General features: G+C 50.1%; 8 protein-coding genes across 8 annotated transcripts; 3 read left to right on the top strand and 5 right to left on the bottom strand.

Moving 5' to 3' along the window:
- Nucleotides 1-916: 916 nt before the first annotated feature.
- On the bottom strand, nucleotides 917-2,005 carry BGZ61DRAFT_442225 (uncharacterized protein). The gene has a single exon (XM_046244697.1). It carries the CDS (start codon nucleotides 1,898-1,900, stop codon nucleotides 1,037-1,039), a length of 864 nt encoding a protein of 287 aa, XP_046111386.1. The 5' UTR covers nucleotides 1,901-2,005; the 3' UTR covers nucleotides 917-1,036.
- Nucleotides 2,006-5,467: 3,462 nt separating this feature from the next.
- Nucleotides 5,468-5,983, top strand: BGZ61DRAFT_341408 (uncharacterized protein; the record flags this gene model as incomplete). The annotated part of the gene is made up of 1 exon (XM_046239400.1): nucleotides 5,468-5,983. A coding segment is annotated over one exon (516 nt), but the record flags the coding sequence as incomplete, so codon positions are not given.
- A 954-nt stretch (nucleotides 5,984-6,937) lies between these two features.
- Nucleotides 6,938-7,741, bottom strand: BGZ61DRAFT_527528 (uncharacterized protein; the record flags this gene model as incomplete). Its single annotated transcript, XM_046253116.1, has 1 exon — nucleotides 6,938-7,741. One exon carries the CDS (start codon nucleotides 7,739-7,741, stop codon nucleotides 6,938-6,940), a length of 804 nt encoding a protein of 267 aa, XP_046111384.1.
- Nucleotides 7,742-8,912: 1,171 nt separating this feature from the next.
- On the bottom strand, nucleotides 8,913-10,645 carry BGZ61DRAFT_472908 (major facilitator superfamily domain-containing protein; the record flags this gene model as incomplete). Its single annotated transcript, XM_046248395.1, has 4 exons — nucleotides 8,913-9,531; nucleotides 9,588-10,169; nucleotides 10,226-10,440; nucleotides 10,493-10,645. 4 exons carry the CDS (start codon nucleotides 10,643-10,645, stop codon nucleotides 8,913-8,915), a joined length of 1,569 nt encoding a protein of 522 aa, XP_046111383.1.
- Nucleotides 10,646-11,391: 746 nt separating this feature from the next.
- On the bottom strand, nucleotides 11,392-12,657 carry BGZ61DRAFT_341122 (uncharacterized protein; the record flags this gene model as incomplete). The annotated part of the gene is made up of 1 exon (XM_046239377.1): nucleotides 11,392-12,657. One exon carries the CDS (start codon nucleotides 12,655-12,657, stop codon nucleotides 11,392-11,394), a length of 1,266 nt encoding a protein of 421 aa, XP_046111382.1.
- A 636-nt stretch (nucleotides 12,658-13,293) lies between these two features.
- On the top strand, nucleotides 13,294-14,209 carry BGZ61DRAFT_490209 (uncharacterized protein; the record flags this gene model as incomplete). The annotated part of the gene is made up of 3 exons (XM_046250308.1): nucleotides 13,294-13,461; nucleotides 13,513-13,861; nucleotides 13,920-14,209. 3 exons carry the CDS (start codon nucleotides 13,294-13,296, stop codon nucleotides 14,207-14,209), a joined length of 807 nt encoding a protein of 268 aa, XP_046111381.1.
- Nucleotides 14,210-14,591: 382 nt separating this feature from the next.
- BGZ61DRAFT_341194 (uncharacterized protein) lies at nucleotides 14,592-15,656 on the top strand (the record flags this gene model as incomplete). Its single annotated transcript, XM_046239382.1, has 4 exons — nucleotides 14,592-14,853; nucleotides 14,936-15,072; nucleotides 15,128-15,328; nucleotides 15,381-15,656. 4 exons carry the CDS (start codon nucleotides 14,592-14,594, stop codon nucleotides 15,654-15,656), a joined length of 876 nt encoding a protein of 291 aa, XP_046111380.1.
- A 376-nt stretch (nucleotides 15,657-16,032) lies between these two features.
- On the bottom strand, nucleotides 16,033-17,790 carry BGZ61DRAFT_340105 (FAD binding domain-containing protein; the record flags this gene model as incomplete). The annotated part of the gene is made up of 1 exon (XM_046239279.1): nucleotides 16,033-17,790. The coding sequence occupies one exon, from the start codon at nucleotides 17,788-17,790 to the stop codon at nucleotides 16,033-16,035; it is 1,758 nt and encodes a 585-aa protein (XP_046111379.1).
- Nucleotides 17,791-20,585: the final 2,795 nt, after the last annotated feature.

Here is a 20,585-nt window from a genome sequence, read left to right as displayed (position 1 = left end):
ACCCGTTCGGCACGCGGTATCCGTGGGCGCTCGAGGAACCAACTACGCCAGGGGACCAGCTTGACAAAGACGAGCTCGAATTTGTACAAAGTCATGTTTGGCCCGGTGCGCTGGTCTACCTCCGGAGTCGGATAGATGGTCGATACTTGGGCACAGTCGAAGATCAAAACTCGACTTCGATTAACGAAATGTTGGACAGGGACGGGAATGATGAGCAGGATGGTTTATTCAAGAGACTTTGGGTTGGAATGCACGCCAAAAAAATCCGCAGCATCTGTTTGGATTCTCGAACACGATCCCGAAAGGGACACAGGCTTCCGTCTGTATAACCCCCACAAGGAATGCTATCTAGCCACGACATTCCGTACAAACGGGCTCACTACAAACAACGGTATAATTGAGGAAGATACCCACAGGACGTATGAAGCCAGTTGCACACGAGTTGTCAGCAAATGTACCTCGACTATTTGGGCCATTGAAGGTGCGTCATCGTCGTAGGAACGCGTCGGTATCCTCATATTTGCTATACTGACAAAAGGCAAACAGGTAACTTGGTCCACGATAGTAGCCAGACCCCAGGTTCAGCAGCAAGGGTTCTCGCGGCTTGGAAAAGCTTATCTGGGCGATTCCAGCGCGCTATTAGCATCAGCAATGCCCACGCCTCCTTATTTGAATGGCAAAGGCTCTACGGGCAAAAGCTGGACATGCCACCGTCCCCGCTGTCCTTCTCACGGCTGCGAAACGCCTGGGGACTCTGGTTTGAACGCCTGACTTTTGGCGGCTTCTTGGCGATGCATGCCCTTTGCATTTTAGCTAGACGGAGGACTGGTCATAAATCGGGAATCGACTGGCATGTGGTATCACCGGCGGCTTTGCTGTGCTGGGGTCATGTCTTGTTCCACAATGCCTTCATGTATGCGAGGCCATATGGAACTGAAGTTGTATTGGTTATTTCCCTACGTGGGTTATGGCAATTGCTATCGGAAAGTCTCGAGTAGAAAAAACCACAGTTGCAGCGCGTCAATCGTCTCATCAGTCAAGGTGCAAAAATCTCCGCGGCAGTGACCTCGAGCTCAGACTCATGAAGCTCAGAGTGGTGCTTGTACCAATCCAGGACACCCACAATATCGTCAAAGCATTCATCGCCAAACTGACCCATCGTAACCAGATATCGCCAAGACCAACCTTGGCTCTCGTTCCCCTTCGGCCGGGTGTAAGCCACGTAGACGGCAGACTCGCCTCCCACGCCGGAGAGCCATCCTCCTGCTACATCGTAATTGTAGAATGCAGTCGCATCGACGATGGTCTGCCCCGCCAGAACCCTCTTTTGAATTTTTTCGTGGGTCTCTGTGCCACTTCCTGGTCCCCCCCAGCCTACCCAGAAAATCAGGCGCTCCGTTTCGTCTCGGAGCTTGGCCCAACCATGCCCTTCGAGACTGTCGACGTGCCGCATCAGGATCTCAAAATCAAGAGGCAAGTTCCACTGTCCAGTGGGACACTCGAGGCGCCCAAGGCCGTCGAGGATGGCTGAGCGATACATGTCGCGCTTGGTAGCCCGCCATTCTGGGTCGGCATTCACCGAGGTGCCGTCGAGGGAGAGTTGCGACACAACCAAGTCCCAATGCGTAAGGATGTCGGACGGACGCTCGATGGGCGGCTGCGTGTTGTCAGGCGGGTTGATGAGACGGTCAAAAAAGTCGAGGCGTGCTTCCTCCTCCTCTTCAGGCGACTCAAAAAGGTCGGGATCGTCTATATGGGCTGTCTCAATCGCTGGAAGAATAGCTGACATGGCGCGATGGTTGGCCTCGGCAATGTATGCACGGTACCTGCCAAGGGCGGCCAGGATGTCCGCCTCAGTTGGTTGAGCCCTGGTGTATGTGCGTGGGCGTGATAAAGTCATGGTGGTGTATGAGGGAGGTGTATGAGAAGGTAAAGATGAAGATGGAGGAGGAAGTGAAGGAGGTCGCTCCGTTTGGAAGAGTAATTTAAGGGCAGCATAACCGTGTGATTAATCTATTTTGCCACCCCTAGAGTTCCTCGTTTACGAGCTGCTAATGAGCTTGATCGACCACCCATGTATGCATTAGGGCCCTTGGCCTTGCATGCCGAAATGTCCGCTGCGGGCTGTATCCCTGCGCCCTGATTTGCCAAGGCGTGAACAACCAACAGGTAAATAAAGGTTGGTATCACAATTGGCGATCCATAAATCCCGTTCTTCAGTGCGGCCCAATATGTAAAAACCTGTGGGCAGAATACAATGTCTGTGTGGGTGGTTAGACTTCTTCATACCTCATAGCTATTTATAATTCCTTGGTACTTAGAGTAATACTACTATCGTGCAAGAAGCGGGTTAGCCGTCTCACCATCCATAAACATCATCCCTGACGTAATTAATCATTCCTTAACCAGTACCAATGATAAGTCTCACCGACGAGAGTCGGGTGGTTTCAACAGTCGCGCGGCCGTTCAAAAACATCATGAAATAAACATCTGACAAGTCGCTCGACCTACTCAATCAAATGATCTACCCTTAGCACATGTCTTAAGGGGACAACCTCACGGCGCGATAGTTTTCCCAAGAGGCGTAAATTCACAAGGAAAGAAGAAAACACAATTGTACAGATACTCTTGACCGAATTCTATTTTTTCCCCGGCTTTGCGATGCGAAAGATATGCCAATCGACTGATCGCCAGCCACGGCGTTAATACAGCATAGTACAGAAAAGAAAGGCTCTTCAGTGATCTGTCAGGAGACCCAGGATGGTCTCGTTTCTCTACAGACATAATTTCAACATTGATGCTCGATCGATGGTTGATGTCTGAAGTTATCAAGCTCCCCTACGGTCCCTATTTGAACCATTGGCCGGCACCTCCGCAGAAGAAGATTAGGGACTGTCAACTAAACTGTATTTCACAAGATATTGCATCTCGGATTCACCGCTTCCTTTCTTCAAGAGGGCCGAAACATTTTATGAAGTGATATGACCTAAGATCCACAGGCCTACAACAAGATAGACGCTGAGACATCGACTCTCAGACAAATCACTGTTGCCCAGGATCCGGGTTGATACGTAGGTATGGCTTCAAAATTACACTTGGACGCTCGTATAACTCTGAAACTCCTCTGACCCCTCTTTAGTGGCGTTAACAGTGTCTCCAAGGAGGAAGATGGCGGATTTTCTGATGCTCTTCCGTCCAGAGGCATATTTCTGTATCAGCCCGAGAAGATCAGGCTCTCGCAACTCAGCCTCAGCCACAGCACAGCCTTGTTGGGCACTCACCTGGGCACTATTGCCAGAGCCCCTCCTCCATCACCTTGGGAAGTTAAGGCGCGACCAAGACTCTCTTGAAACCGCTCCCCGACCAGTGCGTTATCGCGTACCATGGCCGAAGCTGTGGGCCTCGCTGCAAGCGTCATCGCAATCGTCGAACTGTCCGCCAAAGTCGCCGTCCTCTGCCTCCAGTACTCCACCGCTGTCGGAAACGCCAGGGCCGACATCACACGCCTCCGAAGCCGTTTGGACGACCTCGGCACAACCCTCCAGGGTGTCCAGTATCTGCTTGATACCCAGAATCATTAAACGCTCGCGACTTTAAGAAAACTGGTCGACTCTCTTGATGGCTGTACATCTGAGCTGGTCTAGCTGCAGAGCAGGCTAGACCCGGGGAAGGCTCGCAAGGCGATGTGCCGTTTCGGACTTCGTGCCCTTAAGTGGCCGTTAGATAGCAAGGAGGTTAGCAATATCATCTCTAATCTAGAATGCTATAAATAGACTATTACTCTAGGTTTGCAAATTGACTAAATGTAAGTGAGTAATTATCCGGATATATAGAGTATGATAGAGTAGGCTAATAAGATTGTTTTTATAGTATAATTCTACTTAATATATAGTAGAGGATTAAAGATATCTTGCTCTAACTTAAAAGAGATATATTAATAGCTTATAAGCCGTACTTTAGCTTCCTATTTAAATATAATTCTAATTTTATTGACTAACCTGATATTATAATATAAATAAAGAAACAATATATAAGCCCCGTCAGTTATATGGCTCTTGTAGGTATAGGCAGATTTGGATATGAGCTAGAGTAATTAATAAATTTATGCAGGATATTCAAGCTAACTAGCCGTAGTAAATCGCAGCTTGCTATTCAATTTATATATTATATCTGAGATATATTACTGCAAACTAGTATCTTCTAGGTTTACGCAAGTTCGAAGCTAAAGTTTAAAGAGGCGTACCGTTCTATCGCAGACAATCTACAACTACCGAGGCGAAATGATCCCGGCGTTGATATAGTCGGGCTAGTTTGGGACTGGCTATAAAGAGAGGAAGCTGGCCTGTGGTTGATGGTCTTGGATAATGCTGACGACGTCAACCTTTTCTACCCTAATTCAAGCGTGTCAGACAGCCTGATAGGGACTGTTGGAGTCTGACCTGTTATGAAACTGACGATCCTACGATCTCTGGAACGGCTTCCAAGCCGGCTGCTAGGAATCCGGTCTGGACTAGGTCTCAAGGCCCGGCAGGTAGGTCTTCCAGTCTCAGACCTCCGGACCTCGGGCCCGGAGGCCCCCGGAGGCCCCCGGAGGCCGACCTCATCCTCATCTATAAAGACCAATCCCTAGCCCTTCAATAGATAGAAAAATCAAGCAATTCCATCGTCACTAAAGCTGTCTTATCCAATCCATTTGATAAAGCGCGGGTAGAGATGGGGCAGCATGCCATCCAGCAGACGAGAACCCTGCTGCACTCAGCATATAACAGCCACTTACAGTCTTTCTACCGAAACGCCGCAATGGAATCATCCTCATCACTTCGCGCAGCATAGACGTCGCTAAGAAGCTAATAGGTATCCATAAGGCTATCTACAGGATCGCAGCCATAGATCACACCCAGGCCTTCAGCTTTTCCGGAATAAACTAGTAGGAGATATAGATACGAATGCCACTATCTCCAACTCTGTGGTTATGATGTAGCAAGTAACCCTTAATTAGATATACTATAAGAGACTATTTATAGCTAACTTACTTTCTTTTATAAGCTTCTTCAATTTATAAAATATCCCCGAGTTTATCCTCCGTTACTATAAGAACAATCTAGCAGAAAATCTAAATATAGTTAAGAATAATAAGAATAACGATAAATTCAAGGATAATCTAAACATCCTCCATAACTACTTACTCACATCCATAACAGCAAAGAGGGATATATATAAAATATATCTCTTAGTGTAGTTTTATATTTATATCTAGCTATCTATAGTTAATAATATAAATTAATAGAAATAATTGCTTCTATAAACTATATTAAGACACTTTCTAAATAGTAAATTCAAGACCTAGCCTACCTATTAGATACTACTGCCACATATTAATTCAATACTAGTAGAGGTGCTATAAGAGAAGGATATAGAATCGTAGGCGGCTTTATTGACGAATTGTGCTCGGTATATAGTCTTTATAGGAAGCTATAAAGCGGCGGAGATTTTGAGCAAAAAAGCAGTCAAAACAAGAATGAAGGTACTGGGGGAGGAGCATCCCGATATACTAATCAGCATAACCGGCCTGGCGTCGACATTTTATCAGCAAGACCGATGGAAGGAAGCAGAAGAGCTACAAGCAAAAGCACTAGGAATTCACTTAAGAGTGCTAGGAGATGAGCATCCTGATATACTGAGCAGCATGGCTCAACTGGCGTCGATATTTTGGAGCCAAGGCCGATGGAAGGAGGCAGAAGAGCTACAAGCGAAGGAACTAGGAATTTGCTCAAGGGTGCTAGGAGATGAGCATCCTGATACATGGAACAGCATGTACAACCTGGCTTTTACCTGGAAACACCAAGGTCGCTCTAGAGATGCTCTAGCCCTCCTGCGAAAGTGTGTTATTCTGCAAGAGCGGGTCCTTGGTGCAAATCATCCACAGGCAGTAATACAGGCGGAAGCTCTAGCTGAGTGGGAGGAAGTGAATAATTTATCATAAGAAAGGAAACAATTTGGAATGATGAGCATAAAGGGGCACTAGATGAACGCTGTGTGCCGGACTTTTTATAAGAGAAGGAGAGTAAGGGTTCAAGAGCTAGAATAATGATATGTTAGGTTTTAGGTGCGAGAGAGATAGATCAGATTATGTCTCAAGTAGATCCTATTTAAGACTCATTATCAAGAAAACTCGTCGTCCAGGAAACTCAACTATACTCTGGGAATATGGTTTTCAGGAACTCCAATCGTGTATGAGCATGAGTGTGCCACCGCAAATCGGCCCCTACAGCCACTGCTATTTATTCAAGACCAGTCCACTTTCTCCGTGTAAGACATGTCGATAACAACATCGGGAAAGACAGATAGATTTCAGATATAACTTGTATTTTCATTTTGCACGCTATAGTTGCTGAGGCCAATATGTGGGTTTCATGCTCATTTATTTGCAGCTGCAGGAATTTTGTCTACCCTTGGTCATGGTAGGGACGAGCACCACAGCCAACTAAGGACCTCGTGCCCAGGTCACTTACTCGACACGAGGCCCTTACTTGGCTGTGGTGCCCATCCCCTCCGTGACCAACGGATAACTTTTTCGACCCATTCTAACCTTGATGAATGCACCGAAAATTCCCACGACCCAACCTTCAGAACGCCCTTGGATCCAAGTCATTCGATTCCGCCCTCCTGCCTAGCCGGCTCATCCGTACCAGCCCTACGCAACTCAACAGCTCCTGGAACCAGGGGTCGTATACATCACGGCCAATTTCTTCTAGGAACATTTGGCCCCTTGCATCGTTGCTGTTTTCGACGTCTTCGAGTCCGGACTCCTGAGCTGCAACTTGTAGCTTTGTAATAAGGGCTGGGTTAATTCGATAGGTCGAAATGGAAGCTGTGAAGATACCGATAATTCGGATACAGCTCTTCGGTCTGTATTGTTCGGCGGAAAGCAGACATCTTATTCAGTTGGAAGTTGGTGTGATAGCTCTAGCAGCCACGCTCTGTTCCGGCCTAGCTTTTCAAGCTCTTTCTCATCTGTTTCTGTAGTCGCATTGCCTGCGACTGCATCCCGGACGGCATTCAGCCTGCCCTGTTGATGTCTGCAGAAAATCTTCAGACCTTTCTTGTCGGCCGTAATGGAGACGGCCCGGCAACCTAGCCGCGCTATGTTGATCCGATCGATGTTGCTGAGCAAGGCCAGTCGGGCCTCAGCTTCAGCCGGGTCTTTGAAGCACTGGACTCGCTCCAGCGCTGATAACAGGTTTGTTTCTCGACTCAGCATAATCGTATTGGTAGTCGTTCCATCGGTAGTATACTGCAATGCAGCGGGACTCGTAGGGTCGGCCGGGCCGACCACAGTTCTTGTTGATGGCATGATTTCGATTGTGAGATTGGTGTACTGCACTGCAGCGGGACTTGAAGTGTAGACCGGGCTGACTAGAGTTCCGATTGCTAGCAGCGTGGTCACATTGCTTGCGACTGCGTCTCGAAGGGCTTCGAGCCTGCCCTGTTGTTTGCGGCAAAATCTCTTGAGATCTGGGTCTGCCGCTGGGATGGAGACTGTATGGCAACCTAGCAGCACCGGTCTGTATCGTGAGGCGGAATGGGAACATCTCATCAGTTGGAAGTGGGTGTGAGAGTTGGTTGTGATGTGTGTAAGCCCGGCTGGAATGCCATGTCGCCAAGCGCTTTTGTGTTTGCGGTAAGTGGGGCTTCTGTTGGTGTCCTTCTCGAAGGCTCTGTGGATGATTGGAGTCGTCATTGTGGACGTTTGATGGATTTGATAATTGTTGGAAGATGTTTTGCAGGTTTGAAAGTTGATGTGTAGACCACGGGGGATGTCAGTCTTCTTATACTATATTGCTCAGATTAAAGTTTCCTTTCTCCGATAGCGAGGTCATTATGTGCGGGCAGCAAGTTCGTTAACTTCAGGCAGTAAGGTTGGAGACACTACGGTTGGAGACGGAAGGGTTGAATCGAAGGCTTAAGGCAAACGTCGGCTTGGTGGTAAAGTTCTTGCACACCGAGTTTTGCCATAAATTTTAATTCAACCCTTCTGTCTTCAGCCCTGCCGTCTGCGGCAAACGACCTTCTGGGGCGCTCTGGAGGTTGGGTCGTCGGATCTATGACTCTTACTTCATCAAGGTTACAAATGGGGCGGAAAAGTTAGATAGGAATCCGGAGATTGAACTAGTCTAACTTCTGTCTGCTCCCTCAAGGTAAGCAAGTTGCCGGCACAATCCGGAGATGGACAAAGATGAGCTCGAGACCCTGACTTGGGTCTTGGTAACTGTACAGTGTACAGTAAAAATGCAGCAACTTTAAATATTGGGCTCCCTGATCTAGAGAGTACTGAATGCATGGTCATCCTGACCGTCACCACTAATGGAGATTAGTTTTGCAAAACCGAGTACATTCATTTCGATCAGAACCTTGTGCGTCGCACCGTCTGCATCATTGGTACCGGGGGAACCCTGAGAGGCGGATTCGGATCCCTGCTGATCCACGGGGGATGACTCCGGCTCGGATACGGAGCCACAGGACTAACGCTCAAGGAATCTGTCACGGATGTCACGTTTCTCTACAGAAATATCATCATCCCTTGATGTCACGATTTAAGGCCATGAGCTGGCACCCTCAGAGGGGAAGCTTGAGGACAGTCAACGTAACCAAATTATCGCACCTGAGGTTTACTGCTTCAACTGTTTAAGTTCCGTGAGGAGTTCTATGAAGTTCCATGAATTAACCTTGCACCGGAAACCTGCTCACCTCGAGAGACCAGGCAAAAGTTCGATTAGTCACATGAACTAAGATTCTCAAGTCCATGACCCGGATAGGCACTGAGATATTGACTCTCGGACAATCAACTATTGCCAAGTAATCCACTACTCATATAATTCTTCCCAAAACTAAAGAAGTATCGAAATCCTCTCTTAATCAAGCGGGCCATGCTTCTGTCTCATCGAAGCACCGTAAATATGCGCCAGAACCACCGGAATAGCGGCAAAGGCCACAATCCCAGCCTGTGTACCGAAGCTCGCATCGGCACCTACACGTTCCAGCCACGGTTGCTGAAAGTAGCCTACAGCAAATCCACCCGCGGTACGGGCGAAATTGAGCCAACAACTCAGCTCTGCCGGTGCATTGGGATACGAGTCAAGGGCATAAGCCGTGACCGATACAGACATGGTCATGACCCCGAAAGCAAATATCCCCAAGCCAAAAATCACTGCTACTACGGACAGCGCATTCTCAAAGGACTGGCCGATCAGTATGAGAGCAGCCACCATAAAAACGATGGAGATGTAGATGGTCCAAAGGCGCACTTCCGGCTTGAAGACTCCCTTGTGTTGTTTGATGTAGCGGTGCGCCATGTAGTCGTTGAAGTAATGTCCAAAGATTTCGCCCAAGAACACGCCGACAATGTTGGCGAAATACAAGTAGCCAATTGTTTTCGTAGTGTATCCATAGGCGCCGCCGGCTTCCTTGGGTTGGAAGAAGAGCAAGTTCGTCGAGATATTAACCCCGATGGCCCAAGCAAAGGTGAGAAAACTAGATTTTGGTCAGCTTTTCTAGACCGGCGGGGCTGGCAGAAGCAGTGCACTGACTAGGAGAGGCAAATCAGAGCAAACGAAGGTTTGGTGATGGTGGCGAAGAATCTTTTGCAGACTGGGATAGTGTCGTGAAAGTAGTTGGAATGTTGAATCTGCCAAATCCCCGTGAGCCTCATCAGCCGGCCAACAATGCCGCTCTGTCGAGGAGGCTGTTCCGAATCTGGCAAGTCGCGATTGTACCACGTCTCATCCACGAATGCTAGGACCAGGATAAGTTGCAAGCCGACCACACCAGAGCACATCCAGAAAATATCGGGCCAATGGTGCGTCGCGGAAATGACGAAGTTGGCGAGACATGGTCCGAGATACGGCGAGGCGACGTAGAGCACTGCCCAGAGGCCAATCTTTCGGGCGCGTTCGTGGAAGAAGAAAAGGTCCTTTAGGAAGGCAATGGTCATGGTTTGGCCACTGGTCAGGAACAAACCCGAAAGAACCCGTAAGGCGAAGTAGACCGAGTATCTGTCTGCAACAGCAGCGCCGAGATTGACGGCTAACCCTGCGATAGTAGTCCAGAAGAGCACTGGAGCTCGGCCCCAGATGGAGCTCAGGGGCACCCAGACGAGGCCTCCGAGTCCGCTTTCGGCTTGTTAGTCTCGCAACCAGGCAATTGTCTAGCCAGGGAATGATCTTACTTGAACAAGACCAATATGGCGTTCGGGTCATTGGCTCGATTCGGCGATATGTGCCATTGACCTGCTTGGTTAAAGATTATGGCTGTTCCGGCGGCGGCAGTGAAATCGGTACAAAGAGCGGCCCAGGCAACACTGAGGAGCAGAAGATGTTTCCGCTTCCAGGACCAGTTGAGAGGATCACGGGGATCATCGGTCGGCTGGGGAAGAAGGACCGTCTGACCCATCGCACATTAGCATCGGGATTAATTGGGAACGAGTCGGTCATACATGTCCATCAGCGGCAACTTTAAGCGACAGTTGGCCATCCAGGCCCTCAGTGTCCAGAACCAAGCCCGCGTCTCTGCGAATGCCATCTGGAAGGGCCTTCACCATCTCAGGTGTCCCACTTTCCAAGTGACTGGAGCCTGATTTCTCATCCATTGTTCAGCGAGGAAAGAAGCAAAGACGAATATCTTTCAAAATCCTACAATACTGCAGGGTTTATCTCAAATTCTCTCTAATGGATCGTAGCAGCCTTTATAAGCATTGTAGGCGATGATGCCCCGGATCCTGCGGGGATGACAGCTTGGATGCCGTTAGCCCAAGCCCTGTGCCGCATGGAGTCATCGGCGCTACATGGAAAACCCGGGGGATGCTCCGCAACAATCCGGGGAAATGAGCAAGGTTGGCGGTGCCTCGCGTTTTCCAAGTGCGACATGCTCGTAGTAACGGAATCCCCGAGGGGGTGGCCACGGGGTCATACTGTAAGTGCAACGGTGGCGCATTTCATCGGAAAAATCTTTGAATCGACCGGAATCCCCGACATGAACAGCAATCGCAATAAAAACCGTCCATGCGAAAGCGCGGCCCTTGTTTCTTGGCTTTCCGTCAGCCGTTGTTCTCGACAACCAGGATGGAAAACTGCATCATCAGGTCATGGACGCTCGCCCTGCGATGGATATCATTTGCATTTGATTTGCTGCACAACACATCAAGGTTCATATCCATGATTCAACTAGGTACATTGAGAATGCTCATTTTATTCAAGATCAAGCCCTGCTACTAGTTGCGTTTGAGGCAGCTACGGGCAGAGATGAGGAATGTTTCCATATCCTTCCGGTCCCATCCCACAGTCAGACGAATAATGGATCCTTCGTATTTCCAATATTCTTGTCCTGCTTACTCCCTCATGCTGTGCTATCTCGCCGTTGCTCGATCTGCTTGAGAAGTTCCTTGCCATAGTCGTTGCCATTCGGCGTCCTTACCAGAGTGTGGATGTGGAAGGGCAAGGGCACTTTGTTATTCAAAAACACCCCACTGTGATGGTCAAATTCGGCCATGACAACAGGAGAGTGCACCTTGTAGTAGAAGGCATCTCCCACCTGGCACCCGCCGATCCAGCAAAAATACGTGTCCTCCCAGTGGTGCGAGATTTCCTTCATCTTGACAGCCAGCGCTTTCTCTGGAAGGTAGCTCAGACTCAAGACAAGAAGTCTGCGGACCAAGTCTTGCTGAGATGTGGAAAACCCCGTCACCTTGACGCCTTCGTACGGAATCACTCTGTTGTCCTGGAAGGCTCCTCCCAAATGTCGCTGATCAGCGCGATGAAAGCGCGACTCGGGATACTCTGGACCACTTAATTCGTTGAAAATCCTGACTCGGCTTTGTTCAGCCTTATCCATTGATTGCATCAACTTCAAGCCCACCAGCTCTTGATCAGTAAAGAGCTCAGTGCCTTTATATGGTCCGGCATCAATGACGTTGGGTTCTGCTCCCAAAAACACGGGGGAAACAACCATCTGTTTCCCAACAACAAACACGTTCAAGTCGAGGTGATGGCCGTAAAGCTGCCAGCCCCATGGCTCCTTTTCAGAAGGCGTGCCGAAAATGACAAAGTTGTAAGAGTCCCTGTTTAGAACTCGTTTGCCATTGACGACCTCGCCAAGGAACTGGTTTGTGTTCATACACCCGACCGCCTTTTCGTACCCAGCCTGGGACAGGCTTGCCCGCATGAGTGCGTGCAGCGCGTCGACCAATTCCTTTGAAACCTCCTCGAGGCGAACGCCGTTCCTGAATATGTATATCTCAGGATTGATCCAGCACCGCCATTCCGGTGCGTCGATAGGTTTACACAGGGCTTCTCTTTGCTCCGGCGTCGCAATATCGAGCACACTCTGTGCTGCCTCCACCATCTCGGACGTAGGAGCCCCGAGGTCCTCGGACTCCTCACCTAGGCGGTAAAGATTGGAGATGACAGAACCGTCAACAGATATCCCCTTGTAGGGCTCATTGAGTAGTTTGTCCCATTTTTGCATCCACCCAACCATGAAGGGCTCGTTACAGCGCAGCTTGGCCCACTCATAAGTGTCGGATTTTGCAAGCTCGATGCTTCTCTGGGAATCCTGGGGGGGAATGTACTCCCGAAATGCCGAGACTTTTTGGGTTTTTTCCATGATGTGCACTGCGGCTTGGCACTGATTGGGAGTCGACTAGAGTGGCGTGTTGCAGAACAGCAGAATAGATGGCGACTTTGAACTGACGCCGAAAAGTTGTGTTTGGTATGAGCCTGGTGATGAATGTTGACAGAGTTTAAAGCCAGGCGGCAAGAACGTTTATTGCAACGATATTAAGAAAGCATACTCCGAGTAACGGTTTGGTTTCAATGTAATAGTCAATCCAGAATCAGGTATGAATGAGGATTCATGGTGGGGCAATAGGCCGACGATGCCAGCTACACCAGGCCACTTTTCGCCACAAGGATTAGAAACCGTCCGTGGGGCATTACTAGAACCCAAGAATGCGCTATATTCTTTTTAGCTAGAATCCAATTGTCATGTTGATGTGGCATGGGGCCTTAGATACCAGTTGTCATATTATTCCCCAGCAGCCAAAGAGACAGCGTCCCCACACAACCGCCATTCCCCCACCGTTCGATCGAGTGTGGGGAGCCCACCTTGTTTCGGATGGCTCGCTTGAAGCACACGGCCCTCTCCCCATCTCCTACCCTACACACTAAATTCTCGCCATCCGGCCAGCTCACTCGCCTTCTTCATACCCGTAATCCAGCTCAATAATCGAAGATAGACAGCATGTTTGACTGGGACACCGACTCGGTCATGTCCGAATGGGACAAAAAGTATGTCTCTACGAATGTCAAGGCTGGATCACGAAAATACGACAGAGACTTTCTGCTGGGTCTCAACTCCAAGCTAGCTACTTTGCATCCTGAGTTGCAAAGCTACGGCCACGCAATCATCGTGCGTTGAACTTCTCGATCACGGGTTATTACTAACGACCCCTTTCGCTAGGCAACCGCATGCTGCGCCGTCGGCCGTGCAGATATTGTCGGAAGGTTTTTTGACGATGTCACGTTCGAAGCCACCCCAGAAGACTCGGAAAAGGCCTTTCTGTGTCTGAGAGAAGCCATCACTATCGTCTTCCCATATTTGGGAATGCCAACTTGCATTCCTGCATGCTATGGAATGATTGGCGTCGTACAGCGAAAAGGCCCAGCGTATGCCTCGACCAGAGTATTGCGGAAGACGACGATTGATGATGACGACGTCCAGAAAGGCCGGGACCTACGTTCTCGGATTTACAGTGGAGTCGGAAATTCCGACATTTTCAACTTGATGGATAAATATTTTACGGATTTGTGTAAGTTGGCTGGGCTTCGTTCTTGGGCTGTCGCCTTGTCTGACCGTGTATCACCCAGTTACATGCTCAACTGTTGTCACATGGGGCTATCTGATCTCGAAAGCGAACGAGGAAGTCTTCCAGCCGCAGGAATCCCATCTCATTATTGCCGCCTCGATAGCAGCATTAGGCGCGACAAGGCAGACAAAGAGCCATATCAAAGCTACACTGGGCATCGGGAACTCAGTTGCGTCCGTGAAAACCGTGCTGGAAGTTGTCACGAGGATCGCTGAGTGGGCGGACCGCCCGATTGCAGCTTTCGATGTTGATGGTCTTTCTCGGGAGATCCAGGATGCTTTGAAGAAATAATTTCTTTGTGGTTATATCTGTGACATGCAATTCTGGGATCTCGCAGTAGCTAGATTTTACAACCATTTTAGGCAGTTAAATATTCATTGTTGTATCATATGTTTCGTAACAATTCTCCCTCTCTGTAGTAGCGACAAAGGGCCCAGTGATGCGACACTCAAGTGTACCATTGGGGTCGGGTAGGATGTAGAAGATAGATGTCTCTTCACTATGAATGCGACAGAATCTGGCAACAATACTTGGTCAGGCCCTGGAATGGAATAGTCTGAAGCATGCCGAGGCCCCACATGCAATGCGCAGGGACGATTAAGACCATTTAAAGGCGATTGACTCTCGCCACCTTTTGCAACTTAGTTCCAACTAGTTTTTATTACTTCAAATTATGGCTATGGCTTGGAATCGATTTATAAAATTTCTCGACGAAGATGACCACCTTCGGCTTGGTGATGCGCTGGTGGACTCTGCTGAAGACTTTGCAAACCTGCTACAAGCAGAGAAGCTCACGGCCCGTGAGCTGATCGGCCAAGACCTATTCAGTGCAAGACCAACAGACAGGGTCTTTCGAGTCCGGAAGCTTCTTGGGCCTCTGGGTCCGGAAAACGTCCCAGTTATTCGTTGCGTCGGGTTAAACTACACCAAACACAGTATGTTCCGTCTCACGTCGTCCTATGTGCTCTGCTTCTCCAAGCTAAGCGGTCGTGTCATTCTTTTCACTAACAATACCAGTCAAAGAGACAGGGAGAGCCCCGCCGCCATATCCCTCCATCTTCATTAAGCCGTCTCAGTCAGTTACGGGATGGGATAACGGTATCCCCATACCGAAGATAGCGCAGCATGACCAACTCGATTATGAGGGAGAGCTGGTAGGTGTCACAAGTTGGGTTATCCATAAACTTCACAATGCTAACCCATTCCAAGGCCATTGTGATCGGGAAGGAGGGCAAAGATATACCCATTGCGAATGCACTGGAACACGTCGCAGGATATACCACTGCAAACGACGTATCCGCGCGGACCTGGCAAAGAGACCCCAGATTCGCGGGCGAGGTCCCTCAGTGGTGTTTCTCAAAAGGATTTGATTGCTTTGCGCCGATGGGTCCAATGATTGTTTCTCCAAGGGTAAGTGAGCTGCAACGTGATGAATAACGGGACAAAGTTAACCATAAAACAGATACTTGGAGGAGCTGATAATCTCCTGCTTCAAACGAGAGTAAACGGAGATTTGCGCCAGGAAGCAAGCACGAGCGACTTGGTATTCGGAGTTAAAGAGATCGTTGCATTTGCCAGTCAGGGAACAACCCTCGAGAAAGGCTCAATTATCCTGACCGGGACCCCTGGTGGTGTGGCTATGGGAATGAAGCCGCCCAAGTGGTTGACTGATGGCGATGTTGTGGAGGTCTCTGTCAGCGGAATTGGCACTATACGCAACAAGATGGTCTTTTTGTGACCGCTTAGGTAGAGAGGCCAAGAGACGTATTGCGCACATGTATCGAGGTCAGATATTTCCATATGCTAAGTGACAAAGACACCATGGTCGCCAAAATATGTAAGACTTCTGAAAAGGTTCTGCTTGAATAATTGTACGCGGATGCTCTATTTTTGAGTGTCGGGAGGTTGTCATTAGATACAAGGCAATATTTAAATGGTATTTTACGAGTCTTGAGACATGGACTTAGAGGAAGAACTCCCTTCTCATTGACAAAATGCTGATCTGATATCCTGACTCTGGCATTATCAGCGGCTATACTAGAAGACAACACCCTATTTCCTTGGGACTAGGCTCCCTTCCAACGATAAGCAAGTGCCGTCGCCCCGTTGAACGGTTACTTGGAGCCAATTTCGAGAATCTGCCGTAAGGCTGATAGCAAAGCTGCACCCGGGTTCGGAGGACGGTCCGCGGACCGCCAGGCAATGTGACGGTCAGGCCGAACGAGGATGGCACCGCGATCACCAATCTCACGTCGGCTGCTCCATTCTCCCAGCACGTCGTCGTAAGTGCAGCGGTAGCCGACAAAGTGGACGTCCAATTCAATGCCCAGCTCCTGTCTGATCGTGGCAGCGGCTTCTTCCCACGGTTTGCCGCCGATGCCGACGACGAGACCGAAGCGCCCATGCTTGAATATATCCAGTGTCGATATGCGAGCTCGTTTATACTCCACCCATGCATGCGGCATATAGGCACCCGGATGCGTCGTCGCCTCGTAGTAGAGAACGGGATCGCGCTGACGAGTTGGAAATGGGCTCCCGTCGTCAATAACTGCAGACGAGTTTGTGTAGCGATGGCCTAACTGCACACCAAGTGCATTCGAGCGTCGGTTCCCCAGCTTGACTTGCTCCTCCAGAAATTCACGGCGCTCAGCTGCGCCATCTGCATCGGAAAAGAGGTCCTCCAGCGAGGCAAAGCCGGCTTCCCGCGACTGTCCTCGCTGGAATCCCAGGGCCTTGGGGAGCGCCGCCATGTCGTGGAGAGTCTGGATGGCGTGGTCCACCACCTGCTTGCCAACGGGCTGTCTCTCCTGATTGTAACTGTCAAGAAGACTCTCGCCAGCTTGGCCCTTCACAACCATAGCCAGCTTCCAGGCCAGGTTGTACGCATCCTGCACACAAGTATTGCTTCCTAGTCCGCTAGCGGGTGGGTGGCGATGGGCTGCATCACCTGCGAGAAAGATGCGCCCCCTTCGGTACTCGGTTGCTATAACGTGGTTGACTTGCCACTTGGCTTTGTGTTTCACACGAACGGGCAGCGAGTCAGGTAAACCGAGTGCGTTGCGAGCATGCGCAATGACGGCTTCATCGGTATTCTCAGGCTCCCCATCCGCCGCGTTGTACTGTCGATTCACCACCCACTCATTCCACGGCTTCATAACCACACACGTTCCTGAACCAACCCAGTACTCGTCTCCTGGCTGTAGCATCCAGTAGATGCAGGCCGGGCGGTGGGCGACGTAGTGGCTAAGATCCATCTCTAGCCAGGAACTCATCATCGACATAAGCCCAGGCTCGCCCTGGAACCCAAAGCCAACTTTCTCGGCCACAGTCGAGCGGGCCCCGTCAGCGCCAACAGCGTACTGAGCGCGGACTGTATACTCGGCCTGGCTTGTCCGCTCGCGCACTCGAGCTACAACGCCCTCGCTTGTCTGCTCAATGCCTACCAGCTCGTGGTAGAAGCGCACATCGGCACCCTTCTCTCGCGCTTGAATCAAGAGAACTGGCTCGAGGAGGTGCTGCGAGACGTTCAACATCTGGGATGGACTAGCCTTGGCAAAGTCGGTGAGTTGCTCATCGCCGCCGCCATAGCAGCTGTAGCGCATAATCTCCTTTCCAGTCAGGCTGGTGGCCATGACCAGGCTGCCCGTGTCCACCATTGCGGTTCCCACAGCCTTCACACGATGCTCGATGCCCATGTCTCGAAAGACCTCCATGGTCCTCTGGTTCGTGACATGGGCCCGAGGGGCTGGGGCTGTGCCATTGTGCTTTGCAATCGCGAAGACGCGTACACCCTGTGCAGCCAGCAGCGCCGTCAACGAGAGGCCAGCTACACCGGCGCCGATGACAAGCACATCAGTGTCAATTTCTTGCATTGTTGATACGTGTGAGTTTAATATTGGTGGATGCAAGGGTGAGCGGTAAGCCGGGTGTAAATGGAGGATAGCTGTCGGATGTGATGGACCTAACTATGTCGAAACGGTAATGTTCTGAAGTTTACCACTAATAGAACGACTGGTTATTCCCGTGCTATGCAGGAAGTTTATAGATATGAACTGAACTCAGGTTCGCACCGTGACTTACACGATACTCTTGCCCCATGTTATCGAGCCAGCCAATGAGGATGTGACCCCACCATCCGCACTCATGGGATGACTTCATCAGCTATTGAATGGGACTTCGGCACCAAATTCATGTCCCCCACATGTTATCACTGCTTCTTTTGGTCCTCTGGGTGCTGTTTCCCCAGATAGACCCATGTCCATTGATGGGAAATCTGCCGGAGGTCGAGGTACAAAGCCGAGGCTTGCACCACCATCCCCTTGGCATGAAGCAACATTCCCATCCCACTGGCACTCAACGCAGGCCAGCGCAGGCCTCGGTATTCTCAGAAGCTTCTCCAGGTTGACTGAACATTCATTGGACATGATACTTCTACCGGGTAGTACAACGGAATCCCCGACGGGAATTCCGGCCATAACTCCCGAATTGCGGGGTGGACTTTAGCTCGTTTAGCGCTTTGCGTAAATCTCCGAGTGGGATGGCCTCTGGAGGCACTTGGAAAGCCACTCTGTAGAAACCCTCAACATTGCCAATAATAATTATCCAAACCCACTAGAATTGGCTTCATTATGCCAAGTCACCGTATTCGCCCAAGGGGCAGACAGAGGCAGTGTGCGTACTGTCATCGCGTCTTCACCAAAGAGGAGCATTTGAGGCGCCACCAGAGATCCCGTATGTTGCCGTGGTATCCCCGGCCAATACCAGCTATTCTAATCCCACAATGATGGCTAACGGATGCCGCAGACACGGGTGAAAGGCCCTTCAAATGTGAAAAATGCGGAAGAAGCTACGCTAGGAGGTTTGTTTACTTAGTTCAACCTTCAACCCGGCTGCTTTCAGACACATCTAATCGGTGGCGTGTGAGAATAGTGACGTCCTTTTCCGACATCTTCAAGCCCACTCCTCGGAGAAAGTCGACGGCACTCGATCATCGACGACATGTGAAGAGGCTGTCATCGCTAGACAATATACCTCTCCGCCGGGTGAACAAGTCATCGCTGCGCCCGACCCAGAGCAACAATCGGCCACGTCTCCTACCGACGGTGTTCCTCCCAGTCATCAACAGTCGCTACTCCCTCAACCTTTGCTACTGGACGATCCCTCTCCGATGTTGGACAGTCTCCCTCGGACATTGATTTACCAGGACCCGACCGCCCCAGACACCAGTACGGAAATGCACCTGGCCACAGCTCAGACTCTGGACGTTACTCAGCAAGACAATCCGATCGAACATATACACGGAGATATGGACTGCATGCATGAGTTGGCTGATTTCCTTCTCCAAGATATCCCACAATCACCGCCTCGGCAGATGATGCACAATCAAGCAGCAGGGGAAACACAGCATATTGAAATCTATCAGCAGGAGATTTCAGCGGGCCAGCTGCCATTCGACATCTTGGAGACCCTTGAACCACAGCTCAACGTTGATCTGCTGTCGGTAACTCAGCTCGGGGAGAATGGTCAGCAAGGTCAGCTTCCAGATGAAGGATTCGAGCTCTTTGGCCGCACTTACCAACAAATGTCACCTCCCGACGACTTTGGGGTGAGCCCCAACATGATGGACTATTTGGATTGCCTTGACTCTGGCACGTCTACCCTACCGTTGCCAATGCCCGTCGCGAGCATCGAGTCGACCAGCAGCGCTCCAATGGCGCCCTCTGAATCACAGGCGCAACTAATGGGACGGTTGTGGTCAAGGCAAAAGCCAAAGCTTGCATCGCGACTCATCAGACGATTGTGGAAGCAGGTCATACACCACAACGCGGACAATATCTTCACGGCTCCAAAATCCTCCGACTGCAATGATAATCATGCCGCGCCCAGCAGCCGCCAAACTTCGCGCTATAGGGTCAATGAAGCATGTAGGAGCCGTCTAGTGCGGTACTGCAAAGAACTCGATTGGTCTTTTCGTCAAAACGAGTCTGTCCATGATGGAACACGAGCGGCGCTTCGTGAGAAGTCGCCTGACGATCATGACGGCGGCTTTCCTGCTATGGAAATTCTCGATTCCAGTTTGGACTTTTTCTTCCACTTCTTCCATCCAATCCTGCCTTTCATGCACAGGAGTACATTCGATGCAAGAAACACGCCGAGCTCGCTACTCCTTGCGATGTGCTTAGTTGGCTTATCTTATCTGGATCGGGCGGGAACCAGGACCTTTGTCGTCCGGTACCTCAAAGTACTGTATTCCTATGGGAAGTGGCTGCTTTGAAGACTTGGGTGCTGATTCTGTTCAGAAATTAATGCAGTCTTGTCTTAACGATATGACGTCCCAGACACTTCGCCAGTGTGCGCTGCACGAGTTGCTCGCAACCCTTGCCTCCACGCTTATCGTGGTGTATCTTGCTCTTGGTTTTCGGGTACGGACTTTCCAAATAATCGCCCGAGATTCCGATTGACCAAGAGCTTACTAACGCTTTGTAGGATGAGGTTGATGAGCATCAGGCATACACGCTCTGTGCGCAGATGCTGAGTGTGAGTCTCGTGACAGCGAAATTTCTATCTGCCAGCTAATTCGGGTCTCTCAATCAGATCACGGAAAAGCAGGGTCTCTTTGCTGCTAGTGAAGGCGACGATCCTGTTCTGCAACTTCGCGAAGGGCCTT

Source organism: Ilyonectria robusta (genome assembly GCF_021365365.1).
Source record: "Ilyonectria robusta strain PMI_751 chromosome Unknown BGZ61scaffold_2, whole genome shotgun sequence".
Classification (NCBI taxonomy): Eukaryota; Fungi; Ascomycota; class Sordariomycetes; order Hypocreales; family Nectriaceae; genus Ilyonectria; species Ilyonectria robusta.
Note: the sequence above shows the minus strand (reverse complement) of the source record. Positions and strands in the feature narration are given on the sequence as shown.